Source organism: Bombina bombina, chromosome 6 (assembly GCF_027579735.1).
Source record: "Bombina bombina isolate aBomBom1 chromosome 6, aBomBom1.pri, whole genome shotgun sequence".
In the NCBI taxonomy this organism is placed as follows: Eukaryota; Metazoa; Chordata; class Amphibia; order Anura; family Bombinatoridae; genus Bombina; species Bombina bombina.
The window spans coordinates 351994800-352021112 of record NC_069504.1 but is presented as its reverse complement, the minus strand read 5'-3'; the positions used below and the strand labels follow the sequence as shown (position 1 = coordinate 352021112).

At 42.6% G+C, this 26313-nt stretch overlaps 1 protein-coding gene across 2 annotated transcripts in view; it reads left to right on the top strand.

Annotated features, from left to right (window-relative positions):
* Positions 1-26313, top strand: part of KDM3B (lysine demethylase 3B) — a 177666-nt gene that overhangs the window by 39085 nt on the left and 112268 nt on the right. For both annotated transcript variants that reach the window (XM_053717013.1, XM_053717014.1), the window contains exon 16: positions 8337-8603. In XM_053717013.1, coding sequence (XP_053572988.1) covers positions 8337-8603 — 267 coding nt within the window. The remainder of the gene's footprint in view (positions 1-8336; positions 8604-26313) is intronic.

Below are 26313 nucleotides of genomic sequence, written 5' to 3'. Positions count from 1 at the left end.
CTACCCGCTGAAGCTAGGTGATTATGAGGTTAGTCTGTACCAAATTTTAACACTATAAAACGGAATCAGAGAAAAAGGGGGGGGAAGGAAAAAGAGGGGGGAAAATACAAGAGAAGAAAAGAGAGGGAAAGGGAAAAGAAAGCGTTAAGTACACCTTCTATCCAGGGAGAAGGTGGTATAAAAGAGAGAGAGAGACTGACAGTGGGGGAAAGATCAGCTCGACTGAGCTCAAACCAACAGGCAGTTAACACACAAAAGAGTAATCTTGAACATTTCTAGAGTATAAACACATAAATAGGCAGCAGTTCACTCTGCTATTCATCAAAATTGGAATACAAAAAACAACAAACAAAACAGAACTGTAATAACATTTTTGTTGACATAGTCTAGGTGCGACCCTAGTAAGGTGTAGAAATAGTCCCAAATGTGTCTGTTCGTCTAGGGCCCATTTCTTAAATCTTTATAGCACTTAAGTTCAAAGCACAAGTTCCACTGCTGAAAAATAACCCTGGAAAAGTAAATGAACAGAGAACAAAAATACTATACTAAGGTAAAAGTCATTGAGTTATACAGTTTCATATAATTGAATTACGGACCACTTCAGAAGGGCATCTACTTCTTCATTAAGAGTACAAAAAGTGTATCCAGAAATTCAGTACTTACATTTACCAATAGATTCGGACTGGACCAATGGAAGTCAGGCGGTATCAAGTGGATTAGTCGGTTCAACACTGTTTTTTCTTACTTTGCTTGTTGACCACCTCGGACCACATTCTCCTCTGTGGTCTAGGTGGAGCTGGGCTTTCTTTCGTTAATGGGATATTAGCTGTTTCTGGGACATGGATGTCGAGTCTACTGCAGAAGTCGGTTATCATGGAGGGGCTTGTGCACTCGTAGCACTTGCCATTCTTGACGTCTTGTATGGAGACAGGGAAGCCCCATCTGTAGGGGATCTTTAAGGATCGAAGGTGGGCGGTAAAGAAGGCATACTCTTCTCATTTGAAGCGTTCTAACTGATAAGTCCTGATATATCTGAATTTTCGATCCCATAAAAGTGAAAGCGGGGTGTTCTCTTGCTAGCTGGAAAAATTTCTCCCTGTCTCTATAGGATTGAAAACAAACAATGATATCCCTAGGGGGTTGGTTATCAGAGGGTTTAGGTTGTAGAGCGCGATGAGTCCTTTCCAGGGGGACATTTTCTATGATTCGCTGACATGCAATCGCCAAAGATTGAAACAGATTCTGCAGCTGATCAGGTATATCCTCGCCTTTGACTGTTTCTGGCACCCCTCTGATTCTGAGGTTGTTCAGGCGTGCCCGGTTTTCATTGTCGTCGATTTTTATTTTCTAAGTCAGTGATCTGTGTTTGTTGAGATTCAATTGAGTGAGACATATTAGACCTTTCTTTAACCAACTCTTCTCTGTCGTTCTCTAAGGTCTCTACACGAAAGCCAAGTTCATTTAAATCTCTCTTCAGCTCAGCGCATTCAGACTTAATGCAAGATTTAACTTGACTTATTAGAGCTTCCATAGCCTTAAGTGTCACCGGGCCGTCAGGGTCTTGCTGTGCAGGACCTGGAGAAGAAGTATGGTCAATGGGTGTATCAGGATAGTCTGACAGTGATTCATCCTCACTGCCCATCTAGAGTATTTCTGGCTTTTTCTTCTTATCTGCACTTTTAAAAAAAGTGCTCACTGTGGCAGCTGCACTAGAGGACTTTATGTTTTTGTCCGCTTTGGTATTTCTTTTCTGTGCCATGATAGGATCAGGGAATCAAGTTATTTTATAGAGTAAGGTGGCCCAGAGTTGTAGTTCCAGTATCTGATGTCTGATAACTTAGGGCAGGACTGAGTTAGTATAAACAGGGTAGGCACCTCTTTCAGCCTTAGCAATGCAGTGTTAAGTTAAAGGGCTTATCTGTGCTTGATGGGCCTGCTCAGCAGAGAAATGGTTATAGGTAATATTTATAGGAACTTGCAGGGTTATCCTGTTCACATTATGTAGATTGCTTTTTACACAGGTGCAGAGAACAACTAATTGAAGCTAGAATAATATGCATATGTCCTGATGGTTATGCAATGATCAGGTTTATAGCTTTGGGATCGTTGCACAAAAGCAACCTTGATATAGCTATACAGAATTTAATGTATTATGTTTTTCCCTCTTTGCTCATGCTGCGCATTATTGTGCCTGCGTGATCTCTTACCCCTAAGATGGCGGATGCCAGGAAGATGATTCTCATTCAGGCAGCCAGGTTCTGGGGACAGCTAATTCCGGATCCAAAGGTCAGGTTGCTGCTGCACGCCCTGCTAAGCCATGGGCTTTATCTCCGCTTTAGGGGATTGTTCCGTTCCTCCGCTCCTAGGTCGGGTCACTCTAGGAAGGCTTCATGCGCAGCCTAGGCTGCAAATCAATGCTGGGTACTTGCAGGCCAAACTGAGCAGCCGGACACTTACGATCAGCTCAGCGACTGTTCATAAGCCGCCAGGAGCTATTTGTAAGGCTCTAGACATGTGCGATGTTGGCCTAAAGGCAGGCTCCGTCTCTGCTGATGCTGGAGCTCTAAAGTGGTGCGGCCATCTCAGACCGCTGCACGCTCCGCCACCCAGCTATCCTATATTTTTATGTACATTTTTGTGTCCCCTCTACTTGGGGAGTGTTCTCTAAGTGAGCATTCCTGCTGGACTTATGTCACTTAGGTGAGCTCTGGTTCGGTATTGGCTCTGTGGACTTCAGGGTCCTTTATTTTTACTCCTAGTCTTTGTTTTAAATGTATAGCAAGGGAGTTAAAATCAATATTTCCTTCCTAACATAGGGAGAGTCAATGGCTTCATTCCTTACTGTTGGGAAATACAACAACTGGCCACCAGGAGGAGACAGACACCCCAGCCAAAGGCAGAGAAGTGTCAGAAGATTTGAAGAGTCCTGAAAAAGGGTATCTGCCCTTCGAGATAGGACTGGAGTTTTAAGTAGTCATGTCAACCTCTCATTGAGAGTATTGATGAAAGTTAGTCTGGAGATGCAGGGAAAGTTTTTCTGCGAAACCACCCAGACTACTGCTAACAGCTCTTAAGCAATCAGTGTTGATGAGTTTCACTGCCTGCTTTCTCTCAAGTCCACGTCAGGAGCGCTGCTATAAGACTGTCACTCTTGAGAGGCTGTGTTCTGTTCCACAGCATGGATCCTGTAGGTAAAATCGTTTACATTTTTACACATGAAACGCTATAACATGGTCACAGTGTGATAAGTGTATACCTTGATAGGATCCAGGGTTAATATCCTCTGAAGGGGGTTTATTGAACAGTATTAACAGGGGTTAATTAATCAGTGTATTAATTATTTGCATGCTGCTTTGTGATTTTTTTTTTTTGGCTGGAACAAACAGGTTTTACTTAAGTTTCACTTTCGTTTTTGAAAGTGTTGCACAGCTCCTATTACTTGCTGTACTTGTACTAACAGGGAAAGTACTTTCTTGTACTCCATGTAACCAGGTGTGGTCTATGTTCATTTCCTCCATTGCGGCTGATACTTGAACCTGAGGAGAGAGTTTCCTGTAACTGTCTGGGTCTAGGAGGTGATGAGTGCCCCAGCCATTGGGAGTATAAAGGTGCAGTTTTCTATAATAAAAAAACGTTTTTATTTGTGTCCTCCTGTGGGTATATAACGAGCTATGGAGGACTCTGACATGTTAGAAGGTACTCCTGTACTAAATAATACCTGTTTTTATATTGTGAGGAGGCCGTGGTTTTCCTGCCCACTCAATTATGTTCCACATGCCTTAACACCGTTATAAAGTCTAAGAAGGGAGACAAGCCTGCTAAGGCTCTTAGTCCCTCTGAACAGTCTGCCTCTCACGACTCGGCGTCCCGTGAGATTACTACCCTTGCTACATTTATCCACTCCACGTGCAGTTCCCCGTAGCACATCTAATCTTCCATCCGGAGGTGGCCTTCATCTTGCGGACTTTGCCGCACAGTAACAAACGGCGGTGTCTGCGGCACTCAGTGCATTACCTCGCTCTAACAAACGCAAGAGAAAGGTTAAACATAGCTCTCCTGACCCGGAGTCATCTAAATATTTATCGGATTTAGTTATGTCCCAGTTATCTGAGTTAACCTCTGTAGTTTCAGAGGGTGAACTTTCTGGGTCGGAGTCCTTAGCGTCTAAGCCCCCTGCTGCGGAGGAACCTTCTTTTAATAAAAAAACGCAAGTGCTCAATTTTAAATCTAAATGAGGTTCTGTCTATGTTAAAGGTTCCAGAGGCCGCGCTGCCTGAAGAACCTATGATACCTAAATTAGACAGAGTTTACGAAGACGGGAAAGTTCCTTTTGACTTTTCATGTGCCGGTTAAGGTGGCGAACATTATTAACAAAACGAATGGTAAAGAATTGGTTCTTCCTTTGCCCCCGCGTCTACTTTTAAAAAGTTGTTCCCGGACTCAACTGAATTTGTGGGTCTCCATTCCTTAGGTGGATAGTTCTTCGTTCAGAGAGCCGATGGATAAGAAAATGGAAACCTTACTGAGAAAGATGTTTCAACATACAGGATTTTTGTTTCAACTGGCGGCTGCAGTTGCCGCGGTTGCCTGAGCGACTACCTACTGGTGCGACTGTCGGAACTCCATTGAGGTAGAGTCTCCCCTCAAGAATATTCAAGACAGAATTTAAAGCTCTTAGAATGGCTTATTCTTTTATCTGTAATGTGACATCCAAATGATTCGCCTAAATGCTTAGGCCTCTGGCTTTGCGGTCCTAGCCCGCCGGGCGCTCTGGTTGAAATCTTGGTCTGTGGATATGACTTCTAAGTCCAGACTCCTTTCTCTTCCCTTCAAGGGAAAGATTTTTTTTGGTCCAGGCCTGGATCCCTTTATTTCTACGGTTACCGGAGGCAAGGGTGCCTTCCTACCGCAAGATAAATCTAAGGGACGACAATCCTTCTAATTTTCATTCTGACATATCCCAACGACAACAATCCTCCAAGCCCGAGCAACCCAAGAGTACTTGGAAGCCGGCGTTCGGGATCTATCCTTCTTAGGAGTTGTTGTCCTTGTGCCTATCGAAGAAAGAGGTTTGGGGTTTAACCTTTTCGTTGGTCCCAAAGAAGGAGGGAACTTTGTGCCCAATTCTGGACCTATAGTGCTTAAACAAATTTCTCAGTGTCCCTTACTTCAAGATGGAGACGATAAGGTCCATCCTTCCTCTAATTCAGGAAGGCCAGTTTATTACCACTATAGATCTGAAGGACGCTTACCTTCATGTTCCAATCCACAGGAAACATTTTCAGTTCCTGAGGTTTGCATTCCTGGATCAGCACTTTCAGTGCATTGCCCTTCCGTTTGGCTTAGCTACTGCTCCAAGAATCTTTACAAAGGTTCTGGGGGCTCTTCTAGCCATTGCCAGAACTCAGGGTATTGCAGTAGCCCCATAATTGGACGATATTCTGGTGCAAGCAACATCCTTTCGTCTTGTGGAAGAATTCTGAGTCCCTTCTCAGTCTTCTTCGATCACATGGCTGGATGATAACCTTGGAAAAGAGTTTTCTTATCCCAAGTATAAGGGTGGAATTCCTGGGTACTATAATAGACTCCATATCCATGAGGATATTTCTAACAGACCAGAGACGTTGCAAGCTAACTTCGGCAGTGTATGGAGGTAATTGGTCTCATGGTGTCCTGCATGGACATCATTCCTTTTGCCAGGTTCCGTCTCAGACCTTTACAACTGTGCATGCTGAGGCAGTGAAACGGCAATCATTCAGATTTGTCTCAACAGATTGTATTAGACAACCGGTCGAGAGAATTGCTCTCTTGTTGGCTCTGTTCAGATCTATCCTTGAAGGACATGCTTCTTAAGACCATCCTGGGAGATTGTGACTACGGACGCAAGCCTATCCGGATGGGGAGCTGTTTGGGGTGCCAGGAAGGCACAGGGGTTGTGGACTTAGGAGTACTCCTCCCTCCCGATCAATATTTTGGGCAATCTTCAAGGCCTTGAAGGATTGGACACTTCTGGGTTCGTCCCGGTTTATCAGATTCCAATCAGACAATATAACCTTGGTGGTTTACATCAACCATCAGGGGGGAACGAAAAGTTGGCCGAAGGATGTGGTCTGTATCTAGTGGGGATGTCCTCATCTCCTCCGTGGAAGTTACCTTGTCACAGAGACCTGCTTATACAAGGTCCATTTGTTCACCAAAATCTAGATTCTCTGAGGCTGACAGCGTGGAGATTGAACGCTTAGTCTTAGCCAAGAGAGGTGTCTCTGAGAGTGTCATTGATACTCTTATTCAAGCTTGTAAACCAGTTTACTCGGCGTATCTACCACAAGCTGTGGAGAACCTACTTATTCTGGTGTGAAGAGTGTGCTTTTGAGTTAAGGTTGCCAGGATTTTACAGTATCTCTTCTCCAGGATGGGCTGGAGAAGGGCCTTTTTGCTAGTTCTTTAAAGGGGACAGATTTCGTCCCTGTCGGTTTTATTGCACAAGAGACTGGCTGAGCTTCCAGACGTGCAGTCCTTTATTAAGGCTCTGTTTAGGATCAGACCTGTTTTTAGATCTGGGGCTCCTCCTTGGAGCCTAAATCTTGTTCTTCGGGTTTTGCAACAGGTTATGTTTGAGCCTCTGCATTCCGTTGACATTATATTATCTTGGAAGATTCTCATTTTATTGGCTATTTATTGCCTCAGTGCGCAGAGTTTCTGAGATCTCGGCTTTGCAATGTGAGTCCCTTTATCTGATTTTTCAAGCAGCTAAGGCAGTTTTACGTACTAAATTAGGTTTACTTCCTAAGGTTGTTAGACCGCAACATCAATCAGGAGATTGTGGTTTCTTCCTTGTGTCCTAATCCTTCATCAAAGGAACGCTTCCTTAACAATTTGGATGTGGTTCGCGCATTGAAGTTCTATCTTCAGGCTTCTTTTTCAAAACTTTACAAGTTTGATGTTTTTGATTGAGCCTTATCCTAATTCTTAAGTTTTTCAGCAGGCTCCGTTTGAGCCGATGCATTTCGTTGATATAAAATTATCTTTGAAGGTTTTGTTTCTTCAGCTTGCAGAGTTTCTGAGCTTTCAGCTGTGCAGTGTGCTTCCCCGTTCCTTATTTTCCATGCAGGTAAGGAGGTCCTTTGTACTAAATTGGCTTTTCTCCCTAAGGTGGTGTCGGATCGAAAAATTCAGGAAATTGTTGTTACTTCCTTTTGTCTTAATCCTTCTAAGGAACGTGCTTTGCATAACTTGGATGTTGTGCGTGCTCTAAAAAAAAATTTCTCTGCCAAAAATCTTTATTAGCTAATCTTCTGCCATGTTTGTTTTCTTCTCTGGAAAGCGTAAAGGTCAGAAGGCCACCTCCTACTTCTCTTTTCCTCTGGTTAAGAAGTATGATTCGTTTTGCTTTTGAGACTGCTGGACAGCAGCCTCCTGATGGAATTATGGCTCTTTCCAGTAGGGCTGTCTCCTTATCTTGGATTTTCAAAAATGAAGCTTCTGTGGAACAGATTTGCAAGAAGGCAACATGGTCCTCTTTGCATTCTTTTTCCAAATTCTACAAATTTGATACTTTTTCCTCGGTTGAGACCTCTTTTGGGAGAAAGGTTCTTCAAGCGTTCTGTTTAGGTCCTCCTGCCTTGTTCTCCCTCTCTGTTCATTCCGTGTCCTCTAGCTTGGGTATTGGTTCCCACTAGTAATTGGAATGACGTTGTGGACTCTCCATGTCATAGGAAAGAAAACAAAATTTATGCTTACCTGATATTTTTCTTTCCGGACATGGAGAGTCCACGACCCTGCCCTCATATAATTTGGCAGTTTTTTTGAGTAAACCTCAGGCACCTTTTTACCCTTGTGTTTCTTCTTTTTCCGTTTTCCTTTCGGCTGAATGACTGGGGATTATGGGTAAGGAAAGTTATACTTAACAGCTTTGCTGGGGTGCTCTTTGCCGCCTCCTGCTGGCCAGGTGTTGAATATCCCAGTAGTAATTGGAATGACGTGGACTCTCCATGTCCAGGGAAAAAAAGAAATTTATGGGATAAGTAAAAAAAAATGTTTTTTTTTTCTTTCAAGTGGTAGATTGCCCAAACCCATCATTATAGTTATTCCTAAGGATGAGTTGTAAACGCGCGCGCACACACACATTTTTTGTTAATTTAAACCTTATACAGTATATATACCTTATTTTTTTATTATATGTTGGAAAACGGTACTTCAAACAACTGTCTTATGTTTATATTATATTTTTTATTCAGCTGTTCTTTTGAATGTCTTAAAGACTTAGAGTTAAAGGCTTAGTTTGTTGAAAATAAACTGCTGATGTTCTAATGTGTTTTTATATTTATAAATTTTAGGGTGAAAAGGGGAAGACCAGTTTGCCGAATTTCCTGGACCATATTATTGCTTCTGTAGTTGAAAATAAAAAGACTTCAGATGCTGCTAAACGAGCGAGTAGCTCATCGGAAGCTGTAAGAGAGGGGAAGGAAATGGTGATGGGCTTAAATGTTCTTGATCCTCATACCTCACATTCCTGGCTTTGTGATGGGAGACTTCTTTGTCTTCATGATCCTAGTAACAAAAATAACTGGAAAATTTTCAGGGAATGTTGGAAGCAAGGCCAGGTGAGAAATTTAGTGTTAAATATGAGTTAAAGGATAAATGAAAGGTAGAGCATGGAATTTAAAAAAACAAACAAAAAAACTTCTGTTTTGTGGAATTTACCTAGATAGGCATGCTTGAGCACTAGTTTATATTAAATACGAAGTTTTTTTTACTGGATCCCCTTTGGGTGATTTCCCTTGCCATCTCTCTATATAGATATACACATCTTTGAGTGCTATTAAACTGTCCACTTTTTTTTCTTGTTCGTACTTACCCTATGAGACAGCACCCCCCATGATTTATTTAATATATATATATATATATAATATATATATATATATATATATATATATAATATATATATATATAATATATATAATATATATATATATATATATATATATATATATATATATATATATATATATATATATATATATATATATATATAGATATATAGATTCAAATATACATATATATTTAATATCATGTCTTCAAGCCTATCACTAGACTTTAAGAACCGACATGATCAACGTCTAAAAGACATTTGCATCCTTTTGTGACCATGACTCCGTATCAAATACAGAAATAGACAATTGGGAGGAAGGTTTAAAATCATTGGGTTACCTGATAAAGAAACATACCAGGTCGTTTTGGAATAAGAGCTCCTACGACAAATATCTGGCTAAACATATTATACCTAGGGGCCTTCGTGTAAGGCTATTCAATACTTTTGCCTTCCATATAGATTCTTATAAAGACAGATGGGAACAGGCTTTAATTAACTGTTCAGAGTTTTTAGTAGCTATATTATCCGATTACGAAACGGAAGTCATGACAGAACTTGACAGAGAGATTACTGTATATAACCTCAAACTACAAAAGTTTGAAACTCTGGACAAATTCAAACAAGCTTATAAAGATCTGAGAGATGACTGAGATAATAGAGAGAAAGTACTAAATGTACCAAAATGAAGCGTGATCTCAAGGATTTTGAGAGAGGTCGTATCGTCATATGGGATGACAAACAGCCCAGACGCAGACCAGTTAATAGTCTTCCCCCCGTCTAAGAATGTCAGTCTGATTGGGAATCATCGGCTGTGGAAGATGGCGACTCTGAAAACAGTAATAGTAACCCTACAAACAGCAGTTTTTTAGGAAGAAAATCAGACCTATTAGACAGACACCAGAGACCAACAAGAAGGGGCAAAGGGGGCAGATCGGACCTTAAGAGACAGGTTCAGGTGGGGGTACAGGACGGACAATCAATACAGGAGGAGGTAGGATTGGGGCAAACGACCCAAGTGGCAAGAGAAAACAAGAAACGTCATTAATCTCTCTGAACGTACCCCGACTCTCAATAGATTATCCTTTTCACCTACCCACCAATTAGACAAATTCAAACTAATAAAAGCTCTACATTTATTCTGTAGAAACTGGCCCTCAAGAAGTTACAGCACACATGGTGACACTGCTACTGATGAGATAAAAACTTTAGATACCCTAATAGTTGTGGAACGAAAGTGAGGGATGGGGTTCTCCCAAATTATAAACTTTTTCTTGACAAAAAATGTAAAATGAAATCCAAGTTTATGCCATCACTGAATAACATCCCCCAACTTGAAGTATTTCTCAAAATGGTAATGGAGGAATTCCTAAACATAAGGGAAAGTAATGCTTCGAAATTAAGCAAAGCGGTAACTATGGCCTTGTCTGAGATTAACTTATGGGATGACATTATAGTGAAACCCTCGGATAAGGGGGGCAATATTGTCATTTGGGAGAAAGAGCAATACACTTTATAGGCTAAGATACAACTTATGGATAACAAATACTATAAGCATCTGTTCTCTAACCCCACTTCTCAATTTTTGGTCCGATATGACATGATTAATCATGCTAAAACTGAGGGACTGATTAGCCAAAAAGAATGGCAATTCTTACAAGTAAAGAATCCAAAAGTATCAACTCTGTATCTTACTAAAAATTCACAAAAATAAACCACCAGGGAGACCAATTGTCTCGAGTATTGGAAGTTTGTGCGAACAAGCTAGCAAATTTTTGGTTCTATATTTGCGTAACATAGTTTGGTCTCTATCTTATCAGGGATACTATGGATATTCTTAGCAAATTCAATGACATATCACTGGAGGATGATTCAATACTTATAACATTCGATGTAGAGTCACTTTACACCTCAATTAAGCATGATAAAGGTTGTGAAGCAGTAAAATATTTCCTAGATATGGAATCTATTGACAAACAAATGTAATGAATTTATCCTTAAATTACTTAAATTTGTCTTAAAACGCTACTATTTTGTATTTAATGACCACTTTTATCTTGAAATCCAAGGCACTGCAATGGGCTCCTCATGTGCCCCCACATATGCCAACATCTACTTAGGCTGGTGGGAGAGAGAAATTGTTTTCCATTTAAAGGGGAGGAGAGTCCACGGCTTCATTTATTACTTGTGGGAATTAAGAACCTGGCCACCAGGAGGAGGCAAAGTCACCCCAGCCAAAGGCTTAAATACCTCGCCCAATCCCCCTATCATTCTTTGCCTTTCATCACAGGAGGTGGCAGAGAGGTGCCGTAAAATCGGAGGTCTCTTATAAGGGGTTCTACCCTTCGCTATGGGACAGGAGTTTAAGTAGCCCTTCAAGCTTCTCGGTTGAGGGCCTGGGTGAACGTTAGAGTCCGGAGATACAGAGGGAGCTTCCCTTTGCTACACCATTTCTCCGATGGGCGGACCTAAATTTAATATTTTCTTCTGGCACCATTTATACCCTGATTTTTCTTCTACTGTTCCTTGTTCCCTCGGCAGAATTATTGGGGGATGAGGGGAGTGGGGGATGTATTTAAGCCTTTGGCTGGGGTGTCTTTGCCTCCTCCTGGTGGCCAGGTTCTTAATTCCCACAAGTAATGAATGAAGCCGTGGACTCTCCTCCCCACGATGGAAATAAAATTATCAGGTAAGCATAATTTGTTTTTGATGAACACCTGTTTCAATACACAAAATATGTCTTTGGTGTAGATACATAGACGATCTGTTCATAATTTGACAGGTAGTGGGACTCAGTTTAACCCCTTAATGACCACAGCACTTTTCCATTTTCTGTCTGTTTGGGACCAAGGCTATTTTTACATTTTTGCGGTGTTTGTGTTTAGCTGTAATTTTCCTCTTGCTCATTTACTGTACCCACACATATTATATACCGTTTTTCTCGCCATTAAATGGACTTTCTAAAGATACCATTATTTACATCATATCTTATAATTTACTATAAATTTTTTTTATAAAATATGAGGAAAAATGGAAAAAAAACACTTTTTCTAACTTTGGCCCCAAAAATCTGTTACATATCTACAACCACCAAAAAACACCCATGCTAAATAGTTTCTAAATTTTGTCCTGAGTTTAGAAATACCCAATGTTTACATCTTCTTTGCTTTTTTTGCAAGTTATAGGGCCATAAATACAAGTAGCACTTTGCTATTTCCAAACCATTTTTTTTCAAAATTAGCGCTAGTTACATTAGAACACTAATATCTTTCAGGAATCGCTGAATATCCCTTGACATGTATATATTTTTTTTTAGTAGACATCCCAAAGTATTGATCTAGGCCAATTTTGGTATATTTCATTCCACCATTCCCCCGCCAAATGCGATCAAATACAAAAAAACGTTCATTTTTTCACAAATTTTTTCACAAACTTTCGGTTTCTCACTGAAATTATTTACAAACAGCTTGTGCAATTATGGCATAAATGGTTGTAAATTCTTCTCTGGGATTCCCTTTGTTCAGAAATAGCAGACATATATATATATAGCTTTGGCGTTGCTTTTTGGTAATTAGGTCGCTAAATGCCACTGCGCACCACACGTGTATTATGCCCAGCAGTTAAGGGGTTAATTAGGGAGCTTGTATGGTTAATTTTAGCTTTAGTATAGTGTAGTACACAACCCAAAGTATTGATCTAGGCCCATTTTGGTATATTTCATGCCACCATTTTACCGCCAAATGCGATCAAATTAAGTATTGATCTAGTCCAATTTTGGTATATTTCATGCCACCATTTCACCGCCAAATGCGATCAAATAAAAAAAAACGTTAAATTTCTCCTGTTAAGTGTGGTCAGTCCACGGGTCATCATTACTTCTGGGATATTAACTCCTCCCCAACAGGAAGTGCAAGAGGATTCACCCAGCAGAGCTGCTATATAGCTCCTCCCCTCTACGTCACCTCCAGTCATTCTCTTGCACCCAACGAATAGATAGGATGTGTGAGAGGACTGTGGTGATTATACTTAGTTTTATACCTTCAATCAAAAGTTTGTTATTTTATAATAGCACCGGAGTGTGTTATTCCTTCTCTGGTAGAATTTGAAGAAGAATCTACCTGAGTTTTTTCTATGATTTTAGCCGGAGTAGTTAAGATCATATTGCTGTTTCTCGGCCATCTGAGGAGAGGTAAACTTCAGATCAGGGGACAGCGGGCAGATTAATCTGCAAGAGGTATGTAGCAGCTTATTATTTTCTGACAATGGAATTGATGAGAAAATTCTGCCATACCGAGATAATGTAAACTCAGCCTTAAATGCAGTAGCAGCAACTGGTATCAGGCTGTCATGTATGTATATTTTACACTTCAGTATTCTGGGGAATGGCACTTCACTGGAATTATACTGTATGCATAAGACTTTAGCCTAATTTGCAGGGACTAGCAACAGGCTTTTTAATAACACTTAATTTATTTATGTTAAACGTTTTTTGCTGGCATGTAAAATCGTTTAATTTTCTGAGGTACTGGGTGAAAAAATGTTTGGGCACTATTTTTTCCACTTGGCAGTCGTTTTTATTTAATTTATGACAGTTTACTGATTTCTCTCACTGCTGTGTATGAGGGGGAGGGGCGTTTTTTGGCGCTTTTGCTACGCATCAAAAAATTCAGTCAGAAGTTTATTGCTTTCCCTGCATGATCCGGTTCATCTCTACAGAACTCAGGGGTCTTCAAAACTTGTTTTGAGGGAGGTAATCACTCACAGCAGAGCTGTGAGATTGTAGTTGACTGTGATAAAAAACGTTTATTTCTGTATTTTTTCTCTGCTATCAGGGTTAATTATCCTTTGCTAATGGGAGCAATCCTTTGCTAAAAGTGTGTTTTTTACAAAGATTTGATGCTATAACTTTTCAGTTTATCAATTTTCAACTGTCATAACTTTTTCTGTGCTTCTTATAGGCACAGTACGTTTTGCATATTATAGTAAATTACTTGAAAAGTATTTCCAAGTTGCTAGTTTATTTGCTAGTGTGTTAAACATGTCTGATTCAGAGGAAGATATCTGTGCTACATGTGCTAAAGCCAAAGTGGAGCCCAATAGAAATTTATGTACTAACTGCATTGATGCTACTTTAAATAAAAGTCAATCTGTACAAATTGAACATATTTCACCAAACAACGAGGGGAGAGTTATGCCGACTAACTCGCCTCACGTGTCAGTACCTGCATCTCCCGCTCGGGAGGTGCGTGATATTGTAGCGCCGAGTACATCTGGGCGGCCATTACAAATCACATTACAGGATATGGCTACTGTTATACATTACCAGAACTAAGAGGTAAGCGTGATCACTCTGGGGTGAGAACAGAGTGCGCTGATAATATTAGGGCCATGTCAGATACTGCGTCACAGTTTGCAGAACATGAGGACGGAGAGCTTCATTCTGCGGGTGACGGTTCTGATCCAAACAGACTGGATTCAGATATTTCAAATTTTAAATTTAAGCTGGAAAACCTCCGTGTATTACTAGGGGAGGTGTTAGCGGCTCTGAATGATTGTAACACAGTTGCAATACCAGAGAAATTGTGTAGGTTGGATAAATATTTTGCGGTACCGTCGAGTACTGACGTTTTTCCTATACCTAAGAGACTTACTGAAATTGTTACTAAGGAGTGGGATAGACCCGGTGTGCCGTTCTCACCCCCTCCAATATTTAGAAAGATGTTTCCAATAGACGCCACCACACGGGACTTATGGCAAACGGTCCCTAAGGTGGAGGGAGCAGTTTCTACTTTAGCTAAGCGTACCACTATCCCGGTGGAGGATAGCTGTGCCTTTTCAGATCCAATGGATAAAAAGTTAGAGGGTTACCTTAAGAAAATGTTTGTTCAACAAGGTTTTATATTGCAACCTCTTGCATGCATTGCACCTGTCACGGCTGCAGCAGCATTTTGGTTTGAGTCTCTGGAAGAGACACTTGAATCAGCTCCATTAGATGAGATTACATACAAGCTTAAAGCCTTTAAGTTAGCTAACTCATTTATTTCGGATGCCGTAGTACATTTAACTAAACTTACGGCTAAGAATTCCGTATTCGCCATTCAGGCGCGCAGAGCACTGTGGCTAAAATCCTGGTCAGCTGATGTTACTTCTAAATCTAAATTGCTTAATATTCCTTTCAAAGGGCAGACCTTATTCGGGCCCGGGTTGAAAGAAATTATCGCTGACATTACAGGGGGTAAAGGCCATGCCCTGCCTCAAGACAGAGCCAAACCTAAGGCTAGACAGTCTAATTTTTCGTTCCTTTCGTAATTTCAAAGCAGGAGCAGCATCAACTTCCTCTGCACCAAAACAGGAAGGAGCTGTTGCTCGCTACAGACAAGGCTGGAGACCTAACCAGTCCTGGAACAAGGGCAAGCAGGCCAGGAAACCTGCTGCTGCCCCTAAGACAGCATGAATCGAGGGCCCCCGATCCGGGAACGGATCTAGTGGGGGGCAGACTTTCTCTCTTCGCCCAGGCTTGGGCAAGAGATGTCCAGGATCCCTGGGCGTTAGAGATCATATCTCAGGGATACCTTCTGGACTTCAAATCCTCTCCCCCAAGAGGGAGATTTCATCTGTCAAGGTTGTCAACAAACCAAATAAAGAAAGAGGCGTTTCTACGCTGCGTACAAGATCTTTTATTAATGGGAGTGATCCATCCGGTTCCGCGGTCGGAACAAGGACAAGGGTTTTACTCAAATCTGTTTGTGGTTCCCAAAAAAGAGGGAACTTTCAGGCCAATCTTGGATTTAAAGATCCTAAACAAATTCCTAAGAGTTCCATCGTTCAAAATGGAAACTATTCGGACAATTTTACCCATGATCCAAAAGGGTCAGTACATGACCACAGTGGATTTAAAGGATGCTTACCTTCACATACCGATTCACAAGGATCATTACCGGTATCTAAGATTTGCCTTTCTAGACAGGCATTACCAGTTTGTAGCTCTTCCATTCGGATTGGCTACGGCTCCAAGAATCTTCATAAAGGTTCTGGGTGCTCTTCTGGCGGTACTAAGACCGCGAGGAATTTCGGTAGCTCCGTACCTAGACGACATTCTGATACAAGCTTCAAGCTTTCAAACTGCCAAGTCTCATACAGAGTTAGTACTGGCATTTCTAAGGTCGCATGGATGGAAGGTGAACGAAAAGAAGAGTTCTCTCTTTCCACTCACAAGATTTACCCGACAGAAGACAGGTTAACAAAGCTTCAAAATGCATGCCGTGTCCTTCATTCCATTCAACACCCGTCAGTAGCTCAATGCATGGAGGTGATCGGCTTAATGGTAGCGGCAATGGATATAGTACCCTTTGCACGCCTACATCTCAGACCGCTGCAATTGTGCATGCTAAGTCAGTGGAATGGGGATTACTCAGACTTGTCCCCTACTCTGAATCTGGATCAAGAGACCAGAAATTCTCTTCTATGGTGGCTTTCTCGGCCACATCTGTCCAGGGGGATGCCATTCAGCAGACCGGACTGGACAATTGTAACAACAGACGCCAGCCTACTAGGTTGGGGCGCTGTCTGGAATTCTCTGAAGGCTCAGGGACTATGGAATCAGGAGGAGAGTATCCTACCAATAAACATTCTGGAATTGAGAGCAGTTCTCAATGCCCTTCTGGCTTGGCCCCAGTTAACAACTCGGGGGTTCATCAGGTTTCAGTCGGACAACATCACGACTGTAGCTTACATCAACCATCAGGGAGGGACAAGAAGCTCCCTAGCAATGATGGAAGTATCAAAGATAATTCGCTGGGCAGAGTCTCACTCTTGCCACCTGTCAGCAATCCACATCCCGGGAGTGGAGAACTGGGAGGCGGATTTCTTAAGTCGTCAGACTTTTCATCCGGGGGAGTGGGAACTTCATCCGGAGGTCTTTGCCCAAATACTTCGACGTTGGGGCAAACCAGAGATAGATCTCATGGCGTCTCGACAGAATGCCAAGCTTCCTCGTTACGGGTCCAGATCCAGGGATCCGGGAGCGGTTCTGATAGATGCTTTGACAGCACCTTGGACCTTCGGGATGGCTTATGTGTTTCCACCCTTCCCGATGCTTCCTCGATTGATTGCCAGAATCAAACAGGAGAGAGCATCAGTGATTCTAATAGCGCCTGCATGGCCAGGACTTGGTATGCAGATCTAGTGGGCATGTCATCCTGTCCACCTTGGTCTCTGCCTCTGAGACAGGACCTTCTGATCCAGGGTCCCTTCAAACATCAAAATCTAATTTCTCTGAAGCTGACTGCTTGGAAATTGAACGCTTGATTTTATCAAAACGTGGTTTTTCTGAGTCAGTTATTGATACCTTAATACAGGCTAGGAAGCCTGTTACCAGAAGGATTTATCATAAGATATGGCGCAAATACTTATATTGGTGCGAATCCAAGAGTTACTCATGGAGTAAGGTTAGGATTCCGAGGATATTGTCCTTTCTACAAGAAGGTTTAGAAAAGGGTTTATCCGCTAGTTCCTTAAAGGGACAGATTTCAGCTCTGTCCATTCTTTTACACAAACGTCTCTCAGAAGTTCCGGACGTTCAAGCTTTTTGTCAGGCTTTAGCTAGGATCAAGCCTGTGTTTAAAACTGTTGCTCCACCATGGAGTTTGAACTTAGTTCTTAATGTTTTACAGGGTGTTCCGTTTGAACCCCTTCATTCCATTGATATCAAGCTGTTATCTTGGAAAGTTCTATTTTTAATGGCGATTTCCTCGGCTCGAAGAGTCTCTGAGTTATCCGCCTTACATTGTGATTCTCCTTATCTGATTTTTCATTCAGACAAGGTAGTTCTGCGTACTAAACCTGGGTTCCTACCTAAGGTGGTCACTAACAGGAATATCAATCAAGAGATTGTGGTTCCATCTTTGTGTCCTAATCCTTCTTCGAAGAAGGAACGTCTGCTACACAATCTAGATGTAGTCCGTGCCCTGAAATTTTATCTACAGGCAACTAAGGATTTTCGACAAACTTCTTCCCTGTTTGTCGTTTATTCTGGTCAGAGGAGAGGTCAAAAAGCTTCGGCTACCTCTCTCTCTTTTTGGCTTCGTAGCATAATTCGGTTAGCCTATGAGACTGCTGGACAGCAGCCTCCTGAAAGAATTACAGCACATTCTACTAGAGCTGTGGCTTCCACTTGGGCCTTTAAGAATGAGGCTTCTGTTGAACAGATTTGCAAGGCTGCAACTTGGTCTTCTCTTCATACTTTTTCCAAATTTTACAAATTTGACACTTTTGCTTCTTCGGAGGCTGTTTTTGGGAGAAAGGTTCTTCAGGCAGTGGTTCCTTCCGTATAAAGAGCCTGCCTGTCCCTCCCGTCATCTGTGTACTTTAGCTTTGGTATTGGTATCCCAGAAGTAATGATGACCCGTGGACTGACCACACTTAACAGGAGAAAACAAAATTTATGCTTACCTGATAAATTCCTTTCTCCTGTAGTGTGGTCAGTCCACGGCCCGCCCTGTTTTTTATGGCAGGTAAAAAAAATTTGAATTATACTCCAGTCACCACTACACCCTTTGGCTTCTCCTTTCTCGTTGGTCCTTGGTCGAATGACTGGAGGTGACGTAGAGGGGAGGAGCTATATAGCAGCTCTGCTGGGTGAATCCTCTTGCACTTCCTGTTGGGGAGGAGTTAATATCCCAGAAGTAATGATGACCCGTGGACTGACCACACTACAGGAGAAAGGAATTTATCAGGTAAGCATAAATTTTGTTTTTTCACAATTTTAGATTTCTCACTGAAATGATTTACAAACAGCTTGTGCAATTATGGCACAAATGGTTGTAAATGCTTCTCTGGGATCCCCTTTGTTCAGAAATAGCAGCCATATATGGCTTTGGCATTGCTTTTTGGTAATTAGAAGGCCACTAAATGCCGCTGCGCACCACATGTGTATTATGCCCAGCAGTGCAGGGGTTAATTAGGGAGCTTGTAGGGAGCTTGTATGGTTAATTTTAGCTTTAGTATAGTGTAGTACACAACCCAAAGTATTGATCTAGGCCCATTTTGGTATATTTCATGCCACCATTTTACCGCCAAATGCGATCAAATTAAAAAAAAGTTACATTTTTCACAATTTTAGGTTTCTCACTGAAAACATTTACAAACAGTTTGTTCAATTATGGTACAAATGGTTGTAAATGCTTCTCTGGGATCCCCTTTGTTCAGAAATAGCAGACATATATGACTTTGGCGTTGCTTTCTGGTAATTGGAAGACCGCTAAATGCTGCTGCGCCTCACACGTGTATTATGGCTAGCAGTGAAGGGGTTAATTAGGGAGTTTGTAGGGAGCTTGCAGGGTTAATTTTAGCTTTAGTGTAGAGATCAGCCTCCCACCTGACACATCCCACCCCCTGATCCCTCCCAAACAGCTCCCTCCCCCACCCCACAATTGTCCCCGCCATCTTAAGTATTTACATATGCTACTGTGTAGGATCCCCCCCTTAGCCCCCGACCTCCCTGATCCCCCCCCCCAAAACCGCTCTCTAACCCTCCCCTCTGCCTTATTGGGGGCCATCTTGGGTACTGGCAGCTGTCTGCCAGTACCCAGTTTGCAAAAGAATGTTTTATTTTATTTTTTACCCGGTTTTTCTGTAGTGTAGCTTCCCCCTCCCCACAGCCCAACACCCACCACCTAACTGATGTTTTTTTTTTATTTGATTTTTTTTTTTTTTTTTTTTTTTTTTCCCCCCCCCCCCCTCATTTTCCTACAATTTTTTTCTGTAGTGTAGCGGTTCCCACCCGCTCCCTCCCCGTGCACGCGCCCTCCCCCGCCCTCCGTGCGCGCCCGCGCCCCTGGCCTCCCCGTCCACGATTCCGCCCCCTCCACATCACTAAGGGCCATCGATGGCCGCCACCCGCCTCCCGGTCCGGCTCCCACCCACCAACGCAGTAATCCACCGATCTCCGGTGCAGAGAGGGCCACAGAGTGGCTCTCTCTGCACCGGATGGCTTAAAACGGTTATTGCAGGATGCCTCCATATCGAGGCATCACTGCAATAAGCGGAAAGCAGCTGGAAGTGAGCAGGATCGCTTCCAGCTGCTTTCCACACCGAGGATGTGCAGGGTACATTCTCAGGCGTTAACTGCCTTTTTTTTGAGGATGTACCCTGCACGTCCTCGGTCGTTAAGGGGTTAAAGAATTCATAAACATACTGAATAACGATTTGAACTTAAGACTCACCTACAACATGAGTGAAGAAAAGGTGGAATTTCTGGACCTGACAATCTATAAAGATGTCCAAAATAAACTAAAAACAGACCTTTACAGAAAGGAAACAGCCACTAACTCAATATTACGATTTGATAGCTGCCACACTTGGCAGACTAAGAGAGCAATCCCTACTGGGGAATTCCTTAGAATAAGGAGAAATTGTACAGAAGATCCTGTTTTTTTTACTAACGAGCCAAGGAACTGATGTTACGCTTAAAAGAAAGATACACAGGCAATGTAATCCGGAAAGCGTTCCAGAGAGCAATGAGAACTCTAAGAGATCAACTCCTATTCCAAAAAAGATAAATACTGCTGACGAAACAGTGAGATTTGTCACAACATTTAATGCAGATCATAGTTATAAGTGGAATACTTAATCGTCACATTAATATTCTGAAGTCTGACAGAGAAATATCCCAATTTGTAGGTGAGAAAATCAGCACTAGTTGGAGGAGAGCTCCCAAGATAGGTAACAAACTAGTGAGGAGTCATTTTATTAGGAGAAGACAGTGACCGAAAGATCTGTGGTACATGCACATGTGGCTCATGTAGTTTCTGCAAATATATTCACAATGAGAGGGAATATAGAACACTCACAGGCGGAACTATACACATGTATGGCTTCGCCATTTGCAGAACTAAGAATGTCGTCTATTGCCTTTTGTGTAAATGTGGCAAAAGATACCTAGGGATGACCACACGGGAACTCCGCATAAGACTGGGTGAACATATAAACAGCATCAAGAACCGTGAAGCTGACAAGAAAAAATATAAAAATCTAACTCCTGTTGCCCAATATTATTTGAGCAAACATGGAACTAAACCATATTTGAAAGTATCTGTCCTCCAGGTTATTAAACCAGGTATAAGAGGTGGAGATATAGAAACTATGCTACTTCAAGCAGAATGTAGGTGGATTTCTTTTACAAGATATGACGAGTCCACGGATTTCATTCTTATCGGATATCGCCTCCTGGTCAGCAGGAGGAGGCAAAGAGCACCACAGCAGAGCTGTATGTATAGCTCCTCCTTTCCCTCCCACTCCAGTCATTCTCTTTGCCTGTGTTAGTGATAGGAAGAGGTAAAGTGAGGTGTTTGTTTAGATTCTTCAATCAACAGTTTATTATTTTCAAATGTTGCCGGTGTGTACTATTTATTCTCAGGGCTAGAGCTTCTGGCTTCTAAGCAATGGAACTGGGTAGATTCTCACTTCTAAGTCATCGTGCTCCCATATTGATTGCTGCCCTGCTGATGGTCTTAGCAATTATTATCTAAGACTTTATTTGTCCCCACAGACGTGCTGGAGGTGAGGAAAGGGAACATCTTCATTGTGTGGGACTGCTTCATATTGCGTTCAGCTTGGAGGTATGTACAGTTGTTTATTTCTGAGGAGACTGAAGTATCTCAGAACAGACTGGCACTTATTCCCTGTACAGGGAGAGGGTAAACGTTTTTGCAGTACAGCTTAGGTGCATAAATATTACCTTTGTTTGTGGTCAATCAGTAGCCTAATAACGGGTTAAACAGGGGCTAATGCTTTTTACTATGGGCATAACGCTGGGAGATTGTGGCATGCGCAGCACAGTATTTATTTGCTTTGACAACTGTTGTGTGTTTATGTGAAGGTTCACATTGGTGATTCGTGGTACTATTATGAGAACCGACATGTTTTATTTCCCATGCGGTGCTTGCTATAACCGGGGATCTTAGTTGCGTCCACGAGGGGTGGGGCTTGATTTTCGCTCGCTCAGACGCGCATTTTCTGTCCGGATCCGGTCTTGGAACTGCATGTATCTAGGCTTCGGTGTGGCCTAAGTCGCTTGTGCTTACAAACTCATAAACGACTTTAGGAGCGCCGTCCACGACTATTCTGTGTTTCGGCTTGGAGCAGGTAGGCGCCACAGTAGAGCTGTGGCAAGGTGCAAGGGGCTAATTTAGTCTTAAATTGCTTAATAGGTAATATTTGACAATATACGTTCGTTATATTTTTTGGGGTGTTTTTCAAAGTTATTGCAGTTTAGTGCGGAGCATAAACGCATATGCGATTTTAATTTTTAAAGAGACAGTACACCCGTTTTTCTTTTCTAAAGCAATCTAAAGTATTTGACTTTTTGAATTTGAGAAACCGACCAATATTGCTAGTTTGTTTGGCATGGCTGAACTTCAGGAAAGTACCTGTTCTATGTGTTTAGATGCCTATGTGGAACCCCCCTTACTTTTTGTCCTTCATGTACTGAGAGGGCTTTACTATGTAAAGAACAGATTTTCTTTAATGCAAGTATGTCTAAAGATGCTTCTCAGACTGATGAGAATCAGGGTATGCAGCATCTTTCTCCCCAAGCATCACAACCTTTAACGCCCACCCAAGCAACACTGTGTTCCTCAACCGCGTCCACTTCATTCACTCTGCAGGATATGGCTGCAGTTATGTCCTCCACTCTTACAGAAGTTTTGTCTAAGTTGCCAGTGTTACAAGGCAAGCGCAGCAGGACAGAAGCCCATGTGGGCCCTGCGACTTCTGATGCTTTGATGACTATCTCCGATGTACCCTCCCAGGGCTCTGTATTTGGGGGGGGTAGGGAGAACCTGTCTGAAGGGGAAGTGTCGGACTCAGGAAGTGCATTGCCCCAGACAGATTTGGACGTCATGGCCTTCAGGTTTAAACTTGAACACCTCCGTCTGTTGCTACGGGAGGTTTTGATGACTCTGGACGACTGTTACTATTGTGGTACAACCAGAGAAATTGTGTAAGATGGACAAATACTTAGAGGTTCCTTCTTATTCTGACCTTTTTCCGGTTCCTAAGAGAATTTCGGAAATTTTTACACGGGAATGGGAAAGACCGGGTATTACATTCTCACCTTCCCCTATTTTTAAGAAAATTTACAATATAGTTGACACCATTCAGGATTCTTTGTAAACGGTCCCTAAGGTAGAGGGAGCTATCTCTACCCTGGCTAAGCATATGACTATCCCTATTGAGGACAGTTGTGCTTTCAAGGACCCTATGGATAAAAGTGGAGGGTCTTCTAAAAAAGCTATTTGTTCATCTAGGGTTTCTATTACAACCAACGGCCTGCATTGTACCAGTCACAACTGCGGCTGCCTTTTGGTTTGACGCCTTAGAAGAGTCTCTTAAGACTGAGACTTCTTTAGAGGAAATAATGGATAGGATTAAGGCCCTTAAGCTGGCTAATTCCTTTGTTATGGATGCCGCCTTTCAGATCGCCAAGTTGGCGGCTAAGAATGCAGGATTTTCCATTTTAGAGCGCAGAGCCTAATGGTTAAAATCTTGGTCTGCGGATGTGTCCTCTAAATCCAAGCTTTTGGCTATTCCTTTCAAGGGAAAGACCTTGTTCGGGCCTGACTTGAAAGAGAGAGTTTCTGACATTACGGGAGGTAAGGGTCACCTCCTCCCTCAGGATAAAACATCTAAGCAACGGGGTAGACAGAGTAATTTTCGTTCATTTCGAAATTTCAAGGGAGTCTCCTCTTCTGCTAAACAGAGAAGGGAATTTTGCACAAGCCAAGTCCATCTGGAGACCCAACCAGGCTTGGAACAAGGGCAAACAATCCAAGACGCTTGCTGCTGCTCCCAAGACAGCATGAAGGGGCGGCCCCCGATCCGGGACCGGATCTAGTAGGGGGCAGACTTTCTTTCTTTATCCAGGCTTGGATAAGAGACGTTCAGGATCACTGGAAACTAGAAATCGTGTCTCAAGGGCAGTTGGAGTTCAAAAATTCCTTCCCAAGGGGAAGGTTTCTTCTTTCACGATGGTCTGTAGACCAGATAAAAAGAGAGGTGTTCTTAAGTTGTGTAAAAGACCTCTCCACTATGGCAGTAATTTGTCCTGTTCCAGAACAGGGACAGGGATTTTACTCAAATCTTTTTGTAGTTCCCAAAAAAGAGGGAACGTTCGACCCATTTTAGATCTCAAGAGTCTAAACAAATTTCTCAGAGTTCCATCCTTCAAGATGGAGACCATTCAGACAATTCTTCCATTGATCCAGGAGGGTCAATATATGACTACCGTGGACTTATAGGATGCATATCTTCATATGCCTATCCACAGAGATCATCACAAGTTCCTGAGGTTTGCCTTTCTGGACAAACATTTTCAGTTTGTGGCACTTCCCTTCGGGCTGGCCGCGGCACCCAGGATCTTTACGAAGGTTCTAGGGGCTCTGCTAGCGGTTCTCAGGCCGTGAGGCATTGCAGTGGTGCCTTATCTAGACGATATTCTGATCCAGGCGGCGTCATATCAGCTGACAAAATCTCATACCGACTTGGTTCTATCCTTTCTAAGGACTCAAGGGTAGAAGGTGAATCTAGAAAAGAGTTCACTAATTCTACAGACAAGGGTTCCTTTCCTGGGAACTCTAATAGACTCTGTCTATGAAAATCTTCTTGACTGAAGTCAGAAAGTTAGATTCTGAATACATGTCGATCCCTTCAGTCCAATCCTCGGCTATCAGTGGCTCAGTGCATGGAGGTAATTGGATTGATGGCAATGGACATCATTCAGTTTGCTCATTTTCATCTCAGACCTCTACAGCTGAGCATGCTCAGTCAGTGGAATGGAGATTATGCAAATTTGTCTCCTCAGATAGATCTGGATCTGGAGACAAGAGACTCTCCTTTGGTGGTTGTCGCCGGATCATCTGTCCCAAGGGACGTGCTTCCGCAGACCCTCATGGGTGATAGTGACAACGGACGCCAGTCTACTAGGATGGGGAGCAGTCTGGAATTCCCTGAAGGCTCAGGGTGTCTGGACTCGGTCGGAGTCTCTACTTCCAATAAATATTCTGGAGTTGAGGGCAATCTTAAACGCGTTTCATGCTTGGCCTCAGTTGGCTACAGCCAAATTCATCCGTTTTCAGTCAGACAACATCACAACTGTGGCTTATATCAATCATCAGGGAGGAACAAGCAAGGAGTTCCTTGGCGATGGCGGAAGTATCCAAAATAATTTGGTGGTCGGAGGCTCACTCTTATCTGTCAGCAATCTACATCCCAGGAGTGGACAACTGGGAAGCGGATTTTTTGAGCAGACGGACATTTCATCCGGGGGAATGAGAAATCCCTCCGGAGGTCTTTGCCACTCTGATTCTCAGATGGGGCAGACCAGAGCTGGATCTTATGGCATCTCGTCAGAATGCCAAGCTCCCGAGATACGGATCCAGGTCCAGGGATCCTCAGGCCGAACTGATGCCTTGGCAGTGCCTTGGTCGTTCAACCTAGCTTATGTGTTGCCACCGTTTGCTCTCCTTCCCCGGGTGATTGCTCGGATCAAACAGGAGAGGGCTTCAGGGATTCTCATCGTTCCTGCGTGGCCTCTCAGGACTTGGTATGCCGATCTAGTGGACATGTCCTCTCTGCCACCGTGGAAGCTTCCATGGAGGCAGGACCTTCTCATTCAGGGACCCTTCCATCATCGGAATCTAATTTCTCTACAGCTGACTGCTTGGAGATTGAACGCATGATTTTATCTAAGCGAGGGTTTTCTGATCCGGTCATTGATACCTTGATTCAGGCACGTAAGCCTGTTACTAGAAAGATTTACCATAAGATATGGCATAAATATCTTTATTGGTGCGAATCCAAGGGTTACTCATGGAGTAAGATTAGGATTTTGTCCTTTCTCCAAGTCGGATTGGAGAAGGGGTTATCAGCAAGTTCCTTAAAGCGACAGATTTCTGCTTTATCTATTTTGCTACACAAACGTCTGGCAGATATTCCGGATGTTCAATCCTTTTGTCAGGCTCTGACTAGGATCAGGCCTGTGTTTAGACCTGTTACTCCTCCTTGGAGTTTGAATTTAGTTCTTAAGGTTCTTCAAGGGGTTCCGTTTGGACCTATGCATTCCATAGATATTAAGTTATTATCTTGGGAGGTTTTATTTTTGGTTGCTATTTCTTCTGCTCGCAGAGTTTCTGAGCTTTCGGCTCTACAATGTGATTCTCCTTACCTTATTTTTCATTCTGATAAGGTAGTGTTGTGTACCAAACCTGGTTTTCTTCCTAAGGTTGTTTACAACAAAAATATTAATCAGGAAATTATTGTTCCTTCATTGTGTCCCAATCCTTCTAAGAAGGAGGGAGTGTCTGTTACATAACTTGGATGTGGTCCGTGCCCTGAAGTTTTTCTTGCAGGCGACTAAAGAATTTCATCAATCATCTTCATTATTTGTT